This window comes from Callospermophilus lateralis, chromosome 7, assembly GCF_048772815.1.
Source record: "Callospermophilus lateralis isolate mCalLat2 chromosome 7, mCalLat2.hap1, whole genome shotgun sequence".
In the NCBI taxonomy this organism is placed as follows: domain Eukaryota; kingdom Metazoa; phylum Chordata; class Mammalia; order Rodentia; family Sciuridae; genus Callospermophilus; species Callospermophilus lateralis.
Genome location: NC_135311.1, coordinates 109,170,075 through 109,183,393, shown reverse-complemented (window position 1 = coordinate 109,183,393; position 13,319 = coordinate 109,170,075). Strand labels below are relative to the sequence as shown.

The 13,319-nt window shown below is 43.6% G+C and overlaps 1 protein-coding gene across 7 annotated transcripts in view; it reads left to right on the top strand.

Annotated features, from left to right (window-relative positions):
* Nsun4 (NOP2/Sun RNA methyltransferase 4) overlaps window positions 1-13,319 on the top strand; it is a 62,454-nt gene that overhangs the window by 4,585 nt on the left and 44,550 nt on the right. For 6 of the 7 annotated variants that reach the window (XM_076860483.2, XM_076860482.2, XM_076860479.2 and 3 more), the window contains exons 2-4: window positions 2,117-2,287; window positions 6,392-6,726; window positions 11,013-11,167. In XM_076860483.2, the coding sequence (XP_076716598.1) occupies window positions 2,195-2,287; window positions 6,392-6,726; window positions 11,013-11,167 (583 nt within the window). In that variant the 5' untranslated portion in view covers window positions 2,117-2,194. Of the gene's footprint in view, window positions 1-2,116; window positions 2,288-5,492; window positions 5,566-6,391; window positions 6,727-11,012; window positions 11,168-13,319 lie in introns of those variants that run through there. The other variant, XM_076860480.2, reaches the window with a different exon arrangement.

The window sequence follows — 13,319 nt, the reverse complement described above, 5'->3', positions numbered from 1 at the left end:
AGGTGGGACACATCTATAATCCCAGTAACTTGGGAGGTTGAGGCATGAGGAGAGGAAGGTAAAGACCAGCCTGGTCAACTTTCTTTTTTTATATTTATTTTTAAATTGTAGTGGGACAAATATCTTTATTTTATTTATTTTTATGTGGTGCTGAGGATCGAACCTAGGGCCTCACACGTGCTAGGTGAGCACTCTACCACGGAGCCACAACCCCAGCCCAGCCTGGTCAACTTGATAAGACCCTGTCCCAAAATTAAAAAGAGATCTAGTTTAGAGGTAACACTTGAAGAAAATCAACAATCATTCATGATTTTTTTTTCATTCATGATTTTTAAAAATCTCAGTAGACTAGGAATAAAAGGGAACTCCTCAACCTAGTAAAGGATACACACACACACACAACTACAGCTAACATTTAATGGTGAAATACCTGAAGGTGTACTGGCTAAGAATGGGAACAACACAGGAACATTTCCACCACGACTTTTATTCAGCAGTGTACTGGAAATCCTAATCAGTGGAATAAAGCAAAGAAGACGAGAGAGAGAGAGAGAGAGAGAGAGAGAGAGAGAGAGAGAGACAGACAGAGACATATGGGAAATAAATGTTCTTATTTACAAAAGACATTAAAAAAATCTGAAGCAGGGGCCAGGGTTGTGGCTCAGTGGTATAGCACTTGCTTAACACATGTGAGGCACTCGGTTCAATCCCCTGCATCACATAAAAATAAACATATAAAATAAAGGTATTGTGTCCAAAATCTGAAGAGATTTCCAAAAAAGTTAGTACCAAGTTAATTTCCAAAAGTAATGATGGAATTTTGCGTCAGGATACAAGATCAATACACAAAATCAAATCAATTAAACTTTAATATGCTAGAATTTCTTGGCAAATGAACAAAGTGAGCCTGTCACTTCAAGCAAAATAATTCACTGTATTTGTTCCCAGCAATAAAACAAACTTTCAAACAAAAATTAGGATTTTTGAAAAATTTGTACCCACTGTTGTAAGCTTAAAAGTTTCATAACATTTGGAGCTGGGGTTGTGGCTCAGCGGTAGAGCGCTTGCCTAGCATGTGCGATGTCCTGGGTTTGATCCTCAGCACTACATAAAAATAAATAAATAAAACAAAGGTATTGTGTCCAACTACAACTAAAAAATAAATATCTTAAAAAATTTTCTTGGGCTGGGGATGTGGCTCAAGTGGTAGCCGCTCGCCTGGCATGCGCGGGGCGCTGGGTTCGACCCCCAACACCTCATAAAAACAAAAAATAAAGATATTGTATCCACCTAAATACTAAAAAAAAAATATTTTTTAAAACTTCCTAACATTTAATTATTTTTGTGATACCTTAGTGATATTAACATATATGATTTTTTTTAAAGATGAATCTGGTCTAGAAATTTTAAGGGTTTAAGCGATCTTCTGGCCTCAGCCTCTCAAGTTGCTGGGACTACAGATGTGTGCCACCGTATCCCAACAAATATTATTTTGGCTGTATTAGAGATCAACCTAGTCAGTGTCTCACGAACGCTAGGCAAGCTCTCTACCACTAAGTTACATCCCCAGTCTTTTTTCTTCTGCTACTGGGGATATGAACTCGGGGCTTCCCTTATCCTAGGCCAATTAACACAGAGCCACAACCATAGCCCTTTATTTATTGGTACCGCGGATTGAACTCAGGAGCACTTAATCACTGAGCTATATGCCCAGTCCTTTATTTTATTTTGAGACAGGTCGCGCTGAATTGCGTAGGGCCTTGATAAATTGCTGGGTTTGCCTCAAATTTGCGCTCCTCCTGTCTCAGGCTCCCAAGTCGCCGCGATTACTGGCGTGCGCCACAGCGCCCAATTCCTTCCTGCGCCTTTTTTTCCTCCTAACTTCAAAACTCAATCACCAACTCCCGGTTCTCTCTAATCCTCTAAATGGGTTAAGAGCCTTTTCGGAGTCTTTAGCACTGCTCCAAGGATCTAGGCGGAGCCAACATTACGAGTGCCAAGTTGCTCTTTTCTAGTGCGCCTCTGGCCTAGCGCGATTTGACTTGGCATTTAGAGGTGGGCGGAGACCTGGGAGAGAGTCAATTCCCTTCCCCTTTCCTTCTCCTACCCTTCAAAGTAGCGCACATCATTTCCCCGGAACCCGAGGAACGGTAGCTGCAGTTCCGGTCGGATTTACCAGGCGACGCACGCTGATATGGCTGCGCCAATACTGAGGGGCGTCCGGGAGCTGCTGAAGCATGCGAACTTCGCGCCGGTCCCGCGAAGACTTCGACATAAGAAGAAGTGGGTAAGGTCTGGGCGAGGTCTCAGCGGGGAAGCTTTTCAGCTTCTGCATTTCTCAGACGCCTCAGTTGAATTCGATATGCCAGTCCCATTAGAACCTCTCGGCCGCTTTCTCTCCGCCCTTCAGGGAACGTCACCGCCTCACGTCTGTTACGTCACTCCCCCGTCTGCCTTTTATTCGTCACAAATCTTCGACTCTTTTTCCTGTTAACTTAGTAGTGTCCCGACTCCGCCTCTCTAAGTTACGTCATCACCTCCGCCCTCATTCTTTCCGTTATGTCACCATCTTTTCTCTCCTGTGCTTACCTTTCCCTGGGCCCTCACTACCCCCTCCTCTTCCCTTCCTCTCCCCTTCCTCTCCCCCATCCCTCACCCTTTCCTCCCTTTTTTCTCCCCCCTCCCCCCATGACTTCTAATCCTCCTTTCCTTCTTGAACTTTCAACCGGGTTGACCTCACCCTTCGAAAAACGTACTAACGATTTCCCTCCCCCTCCTGGGTGTCCGTTGCCCTGTGGGAAAAGATTGAGCCCCCTCCTCACCCTCGAGCTGCCTCAGGCGACCAAAACAGGTTACAGCGACCACCATAACCAAACTGTGGGTCCTTCCCCAAATGCAGGCAAAAGGTGCAAAAACCCCCCTCCCCCCAAAGACCCTTGCTCTTGCTTCACCGGCATGTCCCCCAGCTTACCTCCTCGGATCTCTTCCCCGCCCCCACCCCCTCCCTCCCCACCCCCACAGGAGAGATGTTCTTTTGAACCCTGTTCTTCCCCACACGTTGGAAGGCCGTACTGCCACGGGCCCAGACACTCTAGTTCATCTCCTACAAACCCATGTTTTGACCGGTTCGGCTTTCCGGAGTCACCCTCTGTACGTCAGCGGAGCACGGTTTGCAGCTGGATCAATTCCCCAAGAAAGCAGCATCCTTGTCCTCCAAGTCCTTATTTTGAGCAGCAACCTTACCACTGTTGCTGCGGTCAGGTGACCTCTCCTGTCACTCATCAGGCCCCAGGAACCAGCCCGGTGACCTCTCCTCAACTCACTCATGTTTGCTTAGAAACTGGCCCCTTGATTTCACCTCCCTTTATTCAGGGTTCCCAGGGAACTTGTCCCATAATTTCACCTCCTCTTACTCATAGGCCCCCAGGAACTAGCCTCATAATTTCATCTCCCCTTGTTCACCGGCCCATGGAAACTAGACCTATATTTTCTCCAATCATTTCTCATAAGGTTTTGGAAATTGGGACCATGACTTCCCCTCTCCTTTCTCACTGGTCCTCGGGGAGAAGTTATAATGACCCTCCTCTTTCCCCAGCATCTTCCCCAGCTACTGGCAGCCTTTATCAGGGCCACCTTAAGCTTCCAGATTCTTGTGAACCCAAACCACAGCTTGACCAGTCCATTGGGAAAAATTGTGGCTGCCAACTTTCTTCTCAGGCAGGCATGTCTGGCTCTCCTAACTCACCTGAGGAGGGCTCTTTTCATCTTCCCCCAGAGGCCCACATATCTGCCCCTGGGACCACTTACTGTGCCATACACCTGTCTCCTGAGAGTAAGGGTTCTCCTTGTTCACCTCAGTCTCAGGTTTCCGGGAAACCTTGCTTTGATCCCCTTCTCTCCTGGGAGACTGACCAGAGCTCTTACCTCTTTGTAACCCCAGGCACTGTGATTTCTGGTCCTCCCTGTCCTCCAGAATCGTCTCTTCCCCAGTGTCCCTATTCTGGCCTGTGCTATTCTTCACATTTGGGCAACCAGTTTATAGCTCCACCCCAGTCAGCCCCCCGCAGAAGCTATAATGAACCTCCTCTCCCTACCCCAGTTTCCCCACAAATGAAGTCCCCCAAATTCTCAGATTTAAGACAGCAGCATATTCTCCACAAATGTCACTCCCTAGTTAACACTCCCCAGCACACTTCTGGCCATCCCAAGCCCTCTGAGGCTGGCTCCTCTCCTCTGCCTCCCTCCTGCTTCTCTGGTCCTCGTGTGGAGCCATCTGTCACAACTCCTTTAAATTCTTGCCCAAAAGAACTTCCCCCAGGAACTGCCTTACCTGCTATGTGCCCTGGAATCGTCAAAACTGTTGTCCCTACTTCCCATCCCCTTTGCCTTCCTTGTGATCCTGTCATACCCAATAGTTATCCTAAGAGCAATCCCCATCGACCTCCCTTAGTTCCCCCCTGCAATACCCACCTATACTCTGTGGTTCCCACCACCTCCCATCCCTGCCAACTTCCTGGTTCCCTCAATCGCTCTACAGTTCCTCCCTGTGGCACCTATGGCACTCCCAGGGGTCCACCTGTACTCCACTGCAAGCCTGTGGCGCCTCCTTGTTCTACCCATATCTATTCTTTTATCCCTCTGAGAACACCCTTTGACCCCCAGTCTTTACCCATTATCCCCCGAGCTCGGCCCTATCCTGATACTATCCCCTGTGGTCTTCATAACTATTCTGTGGCCTCTCAAGGCCCCTCCAGAGTGCCACTCCAGATCCCCTACAGCTGTCCTTTGCCTTCACCCAAGAACTCTATCTGTAGCAATGATCCCAGCTGTAGTTCATCCATTGTTACCAGTGAAAGTCATGTTAATGAGAGCAACAACAGGACTGTCTCCAAAAAAAAAAGTAATATCAAGAGTCCAAAGCATAGTGAAAGTGGGAGCCAGAGCTCGAGTCCGTACCATAGCAGAAGTCGGAGCCAGAGTCCGCAAGATAACAGAAATCAGAGCCGGGGTCAAAGTAAAGTAGAGGACGAGACTGAGAGTCCCCAGGGTGACAGCAGTCAGGTCCAGAGCAAGAGTTCCGACCATGGTCGAAGTCGGAAAAAGAGCAAGAGTCCCCGTAATGGTAAAAGTCAGGGCAGGAGCAAGAGTCCCCCAAACAAGAAGAAAGGTCAGGGTCGGAACAAGAGTCCCCGTCAGAAGAAAGGTCAAGGTCGAAGCAAGAGTCCCCGCACTAACAAAACGTAAGGGCCAAGTCAGAAGACTGGTAACAAGACTGACTACCAACAATAACAAGTATTCCATCTGCAGCAACCAGGACCAATTTGTGGACTCCTCATCTGAAGTCTTCATTTGCCTTTTAATCTACCTTTATTTTCTTCAAACCTGACTTATGACCCTCACTGCTGTCCCCATAGCAGTCATCCTAGAAGTCTCTGTCTTGATTCATATCTCAAGGTCCTGTGAACTCTCCTTATCCCACCCTTCTTAGAGTCTGGGAACTCTCCCCAAATTACCCTCAACACTATGGTTCAGAGCATTATGGTTCCAGACACTGCATAATCTTTGGTAAGTTACTGTCATCTCTTCATCAGTTTGTGGAAAGTTTTTTTTTTTTTTTTTTTTTTTTTGTATTCTCCGTAGGGCTACTATTGTTGTATTCAGGTAAGCTAGTAGACATAACAGACTTAAGAAAGTAGAAGGGCTGTTTAGAGGAAAAGTGTCTTGATTTTAAACTGAAAGCCTTCCCAGGACCACCATAGTTTATTTCAGAAATAAATACTGTAGTGCCCCTTAATCCATGGTTTTGCTTTCCATAATTTCAGGTAACCACAGGCAACCATGGTCTGAAGATCTTAAGTGGAAAATTCCAAAAATAACTTCATAAGTTTTATTTTTAAATTTTTATTATTTTGTGGCACTGGAGCTTGAACCCAGGGGGGTCTTAGGCTGAGGTGAAGCTCAACATTAGAGAATTTGCATAGCATGCTTAATGCCCTGAGTTCAATCCCCACCACTGCAGGTGGAGATGGGGGCCAGTCTGGAGTAAGAGGAATTTAAGAGAGTGGTTATTCAAGAGAGGACTCTTGAACAGAGCCAGTAGAAGTTTGGATCAGTGGTTAAGGACCCTTGGGTTCAATCCCCAGAAACAAACAAAAAGACCGACACGTGGTAAGAGCTAGAGATTCCTTTGCTTCCTTTCGTAGACCTAAGATAGGAAGGCCAATTCCTTACCATTTTTCTCTCTCATACTTCTTTGTTAGGCAGAGGCAGAATGCAGAGGTGGGAGTGGATACTAACTGGATCAAAGTTTGCCCCTGAGCTCTGAGATACTGGTGGGGTCAGACAGTAGGGAATAGAGGCAAGACTGGGAAGACTGCCCTTTCTCTTTTAGGCAGCAACAGAGCCCAAATTCCCTGCCAGCCAGCTTGCTCTGCAGAATTTTGACATGACCTACAGTGTGCAGTTTGGGGATCTTTGGCCATCGATTCGTGTCAGTCTTCTCTCAGAGCAGAAGTATGGTGCACTTGTCAATAATTTTGCTGCTTGGGACCATGTGAGTGCTAAGCTGGAGCAGCTGAGTGCCAGGGACTTTGTGAGTGATGCCATCTCCTGCTGGGAATTGGAGCCTGAGAGTGACCACTCTGCAACCCTGTCCCCAGACTTCAGTCCAAATCTTCGATGCTTCACTTTTGCCAGAGGAGATGTCAGCTGCTTCCCTTCTGCCAGGTAGGATCTGGAGCCACGACTGGGATTGCCCTACCAGAGGTAGAATGAAGGTTCCCAACTTCTGCCCTCTGTGATAAGGATCATAATATTGCTAATTTTCTGGTGTGCTAATTGCTATTCATAATGTTATTCCGTTTTGTTCTGTCAACAGCTTGATGAAATAGGTAAATTATTACTCTTCTTTTACATTTGAGGAAACTGAGGTACAGAGAAGTTAAATTACTTACTTGGTTTAGCTTCTTTGATAAGGTTAGTATGTAGACCCAGGTAACCTGCTCCACTGCCTTTTATAGGAAACAACCACCTCTTACATGAGCATTCACTGCACCCTGTCCAGTTAAAAAGCTTGTTATTCACAGCTGATTTTGCCCTCACAGCCACCTTTCAAAGTAAGTAGGACAAATAATCTTAGATACCAAAGAGGAAGTGGATTTTCCTAAGAAATGGACTCTGCCTAAGGGCACAAGTTAGTGATAGACCTGGAAAAAGAAAAAAATTTACAGTCTCTTGATCCATTACTCATATATATAAAGTTGAATGAGAAAAGACTCCAGAATCAAGTGCTGAATTGTGTGTTGAGAAAAGGAGAAAAGGAGAGCTCAGTGTTACAGGATGTGGAAATTGATCTTTGAATGATTGATTGATTCATTCAGTAAATATTTATTTTCTACCAAATGCCAGGCATTTAAGTGCCTTGGTTACTAGTACACAAACCATCAGGGAGCTTCCGATATGGCAAGGAAGTCAACTATTAAAAATCTCTTTATGGGCTGGGGATGTGGCTTAAGCGGTAGCGCGCTTTTCTGTCATGCGTGCGGCCCGGGTTCAATCCTCAGCACCACATACAAAGATGTTGTGGCCGCCAAAAACTAAAAAATAAATATTAAAAAAATTCTCTCTCTCTTTAAAAAAAATTGAATGTTAAAATCTTAAAAAAAAAATCTTTTTATGCCAAGTGTGGTGGGACATGCCTATAATCCCAGTGACTTGAGAGGCTGAGGCAGGAGGATTGCAAGTTCAAGATCAACCTCAGCAGTTTAGTGAGGCCCTAAGCAACTTAGTAAGATCCTGTCTCAAAAAATAAAAAATGGGCTGGGCATGTAACTAGTGGTAAAGTACCTCTAGGTTTAATCCCCAGTATCAAAAACAAACAGTTTGAGCTGGGCACAGCTACTTGGAAGCCTGAGGCAGAAGGATTTCAAGTTTGATGCCAGTCTGATTAACTTAGACTGTTTTTCAAAATAAAACAACTGGTAGAGCACCATTGGGTTAAATTCTTAGTCTTGCCCCACTGTCCTCCAAAATCCTGTTAGGTCCTATAATTAGAAGATCTAACCAAATGTTTTCTAAGGAAGTAAAATTTAAGCTAAGACATGAACATTGGGGTGAGAGGTGAAATATGAGGCTATAGAAGCAGGCAGGAGGCAGATTATAAAGATTTTAAAGGCCATGTGAAATTCTGGACTTTTTCTCTAAGAGGAAACTCTGAAAGAGTTTAACCTGGGGAATGACATGACCAGATTTGAAATTTTAAAATATTACTCTGGCTGCAGCATTGAAAGATTGAAGATGGTCAAGGGTAGAAATAGGATATAAATTAGCAATTGTCCTTGTTACGGCTTGAGAGAAGGCTGAATGCTTGAGAAGAGTGAACAGTGAGACTGGAAAAGTATATCTGGAGGGGTGTGTGGGAGAACCTCTACTGTCTACAGCTTACATTATAAGGAAAAGGGATTTATCTGATAGCTCAGGGTTGCTGGCCAATAGTTGGGATTGCCAGAGCTTAATGGCTTTGGGCCTTATTCCCTTTAATACATGTTGCTGTAAATTGCTAAGATTTGTTCTAGAGAACCACCAAAAAAGGTTCTGAGCATATGAAAAGTAGTATTATAGGTTCGGATGTGAGGTGTCCCCCAAAAGCTCCTGTGTTAATGCAGAAATTCAGAGGTAAAATGATTGATTTATGAGGGCTATAACCTAATCAGTCCATCCTAATTTGAATGGTGTAACTGAGTGGTAAGCAGGTGGGGGCATGGCAAATGGAAATGGGTTACTGGAGATAAGCCTTGGAAGAGTTCATTGCCCCCATGGTGCCCTTTCTCTCTGTCTCCTGGCTTCCTTAAGTAGAATAGTGCTTCTCTACCACACACTTTGGCTATGATGTTCTGCCTCACTATGATGACCCAGAGCAGTGGAGGTTGGCCCACCATGAAGTCTCTAAAACCATGAGCCAAAATAAACTTCTCCTTTAATTGTTCTTGTTAGGTATTTTGATTATAGTGACAAATCCTTGACTAACTAACGCAGGTAGTGATGCATAGTGATTATAAGCATGGACTTTGGAGACAGACAAACCTAGATTTGATTCTGACTTCACCACTTATTAGACCTGTGACCTTGGATAACTGAGCCTCGGCTTCCTGTATTACTAGATAACACTCTAGCTCATTAGGTGCTAGCCACTGTTCTAAATTTTTTTTTTTTTTCAAAGTTGCTGAGATCCTCCTGCCTTAGCCTCTTGAGTTGCTGGGATTATAGGCATGTGCCACTGTACCCAGTTCTAAGTTCTTAATTTATATTACTTCCTTTAATTCTCATAATAACCCTATCTGGCAAGTACTTTATTGTAGATAGGACTAATTAAGGTACAGAGAAGTTGAGTAATTTGCCAAAAGTCACAACTAATGAGCAACTTGGCCGAGTTTGAAATCCAGGCAGTCTGACTTTGGAATCAAGCTTTACCTGTGTTACTGGGTCGTGGTGAGGATTAAATGAAATTATACATATTAAGCATCTAGCATAGTGTCCTATGATATAGCATTCATAAATGATACCTCACTATTAATGGTATTCTCATCAAAATTATGCTCAGGAACATTTTAGTCATTGTGTAAGGGAGGATAGGTTGAGCCAGGAATTGAGATCAGTTCTGAGCTTTGGCTTTAAGCACTATGTAGTCTCTTAAGTTTCATGAGGTCCTTGGCACCCATTCCAGAGGCTTCTATTCATGAAGGACACTTTGGGAGAAGTGAGGTAATAGAGCTATTACAGTGAACAAAGCAGACAAAATCCCTTGCCTTCATGGAGATCACATTCTATCTACCAGGGTGAGATAGAGAAAGGAAATACACACATATAAAGTAAATAAGTACTTTAAAGAAAAAAATGCAGGGCTAGTAGAACACTTGCCTAGCATGTATGAGGCACTGGGTTCAATCCTTAACACTATGTAAAAATAAATAAATAAAATAAAGGTATTGAAAAAGAAAAAGAATGCAGACTAAAGACACAGAAGATGATGGGAGGGGCTGGGGTGGTGGCTCAGTAGTAGAGCACTTGCATAGCATGTGTAAGGCACTGGGCTCGATTCTCAGCACCACATAAAAATAAGTAAAGGTCCACCAATAACTAATAAAATATTTTTTAAAAAGATGATGATGGGAATAAAATACTGTTATTTTAGATAGAATATTAAAGGAATGCCAGTGTCTCTAATGAGGTAACTCTGTGTGTGTGTGTGTGTGTGTGTGTGTGTGTGTGTGTGTGTGTGTAGAAGTGTAGAAGGATACTGGATATTGAAACCAGGGCCTTCTGTATGCTAGGCAAGCACTCTACCACATCATCATTATGTTTTATTTTGGGACAGGACTTTACTGAGTTTCCAAGGTTGACCTTGAACTTGGAATCATCCTGCCTCAGCCCCTTGAGTAGTTACCTGGGTCTACCAGTATGCACCACAGTGCCTGGATTGATGAGTATCTTTTGAGGACAGACCTGAAAGAAGTGAGGAAGCACATCAGGGATATTTAAAGGAAAAGTTTTATAGGCAGAAAGCACAATAATTCCAAAAGCCTGAGATGGGCTTGATACAGTGGCGAATGCTTGTAATCCCAGAGGCTGAGGCAGGTGGATCACAAGTTCAAAGCCAGCCTCATCAAAAGCAAGGCACTAAGTAACTCAGTGAGACCCTGTCTCTAAATAAAATACAAAATAGGGCTGGAAATGTGGCTCAGTGTTCCAGTGCCCCTGAGTTTAATCCCTGTTATGTCCAAAACAAACAAGCCTGAGATGGGAGCACGCATGGCTTTTTTAAGGTGGCTCTCATGGGTATATTAGAGTGAATTGATCTATTTTAAAAGAATTGCTTTGGATGTAGATGAATGAGTGAGTATAGGTTTGAAAAATTAGTTTTTTGCTGAATGGAGCTCAATGGCCCCTGAGGGCATGGATTAGGATCAGTAAGTGTCCTAATTTGGAATTTTACAGTCAGGTGGTCTCTCTTCCAGGCTTGGCAGTCTGGGTGTCATGGACTACTACCTGATGGATGCTGCCTCCTTGCTGCCTGTCCTGGCTCTTGGTCTACAGCCTGGGGACATTGTTCTTGACCTATGTGCAGCTCCTGGAGGAAAGACACTGGCATTGCTTCAGACTGGCTGTTGCCGTAAGTGAGGGAGCTGGTGTGTTGGGCAGGGAGGGCACCCCACATTACTTGATTAGGGCACATTGCATTGAACGGTAAGCTTTCTTGTCCCAGTGTCAGAACAGGTACAGTACTAAGTACATGTAGTTTTTTGTTTTCAATTATTTCCTCCCTTTCTCTGTCAGTGGGTGAGGTAAGATTGCTGAGCCAGGCCTCCTAAGGCAGATAAATGCAATGCTTTGATAAATTGATCACATGACACTTTTACCCCTCTGTATCTGTTTATTTTCTTTCTAAGATTAAGCCTCATTTCTTTGGCCAGCCTGCTAAAACAATAAGACTGGCCACAGCTCCATTTATAGTTTTATATCTTACTCTTCCGCAGGCTTTTTTTTAAAAATATTTTTAGTTGTAAGTGAACATAATACCTTTTTAAAATTTGTTTATGTGGTGCTAAGGATTGAACCCAGTGCCTCACACATGTGAGGCAAGCGCTCTATCACTGAGCTATAACCCCACCCCTACCCCAGGCTTTATCATCTCTCTAGAATTATCAACCCCACCCTAGCTCAGCACCAGCTCCTCACCCACATATAAATAAATAAAATAAAGGTCCATCAACAACTTAAAAAAAATTAAAAGAAAATAGTTTCATGGAATTTTTTTTTCCTTTGTGCCCTGAGAAATAGCCATAAGAGGCTATGATTTTCATGTCCAACCTGAATCTTAGCTGGGCTTCTCTTATCAATTCCTGAACTTTTCTGGGTCTGAACCTTTCTGTTCTGGTTTATGTCAGCCCACTTACACAGTTTTGATTAACCTCCAATTTCATGAGTAATTCAGAGAGGTATCACATTTGGTCTTAGTCTTCTGCAGTTCCAGAGAGAGAAAGGATGTTGATATGGTGCTAAAGAGTCCAATGCAGGAAAGCCCAACCTGTATAGGTTTAGGCCGTGCTAATCTAAGTGCTGTGGGAATCCCTCAGAGAGGAGATAAGTGAAGGTAAGATTACTTAGAAAAAGAACCTAAACTAAGAGGAGGGAAAAGGACAAACCTTGCTGTTCTAAGGTATGCTAAATTACTGGCACCTCTTCCAGCTTCTCACCCAAGTGACTGAAGAGAAAGAGGCATCATTTCTCAGCTGACCAGCAGCAATTATGAAGGAAGACTTTCTGGAGTTGGCACACTTGAGCTCCTTAACAAGTGACTTTTTTTTTTTTAACTAGGGATTGAACTAAAAGGTACTTTACCACCAAGCTATATCTCTAGCCATTTTTATTTTTAATTTTGATACAGGGTCTTGCTAAGTTGCTTAGGACTTTGCTAAGTTGCTGATGCTGGCCTCAAACTTGTGATCCTCCTGCCTCAGTCTCTTGAGTCCCTGGGATTGCAGGCATGCACTACCACATCTAGCTCAGCTGACTTCCTAATCCCAGGAAGATAGGATCACAGACTTTCAGTGCAGGAACAGAGTTGACCTTTTCCAGCTTTCCTATTTTATGGAAGTGGAAACTGAGCTCTGGGGAGATTACATAGAACCACAATTAGAACCCATCTTTCCTTTTTCTCAGTTTATATCCTCCTGAAAAATTCTTCTAGACCAGAGAATCTGATTTTTACTTCTTTGAGTGCCCTCAAAAATTGGAATATTTCTTTTCAGAAACACTAAGCTGTTCATAGTAGTGACCATTCTTGTTAAATAAGATATATATCTCCATTTTTTTCGCTACAGTTCCTATCCTGGCTTGTCACTCCTTGACTTTGAGGCTAGGTATCAACTGTCATTTATCATCAAGTTTGCAGTAATATTTTTCTTATAGTAGAACTGAGATCAAAATGAGTTATTTCCTGAACCCATGTTTGTCAAAGAAAGAGAAAAAATGAAATGTAGATGGTAAATCTGAATTAAGTAAACTAAGTGGCTTAAAGAAGAAATGTTTGGGGGCTGGGGTTGTGGCTCAGTGGTAGAATACTTGTCTAGCATGCATGAGGCACTTGGTTTGATCCTCAGCACCACATAAAAATAAAGATATTGTATCCATCTAAAACTAGGGAATAAAATATAAAAAAAAAGAAGAAGAAGAAATATTTGGGGGGCTGGGGTTGTGGTCAGGGGTAGAGTGTTCATCTAGCATGTGCAAGGCCCTGGGTTCGATACACAGCACCACATATA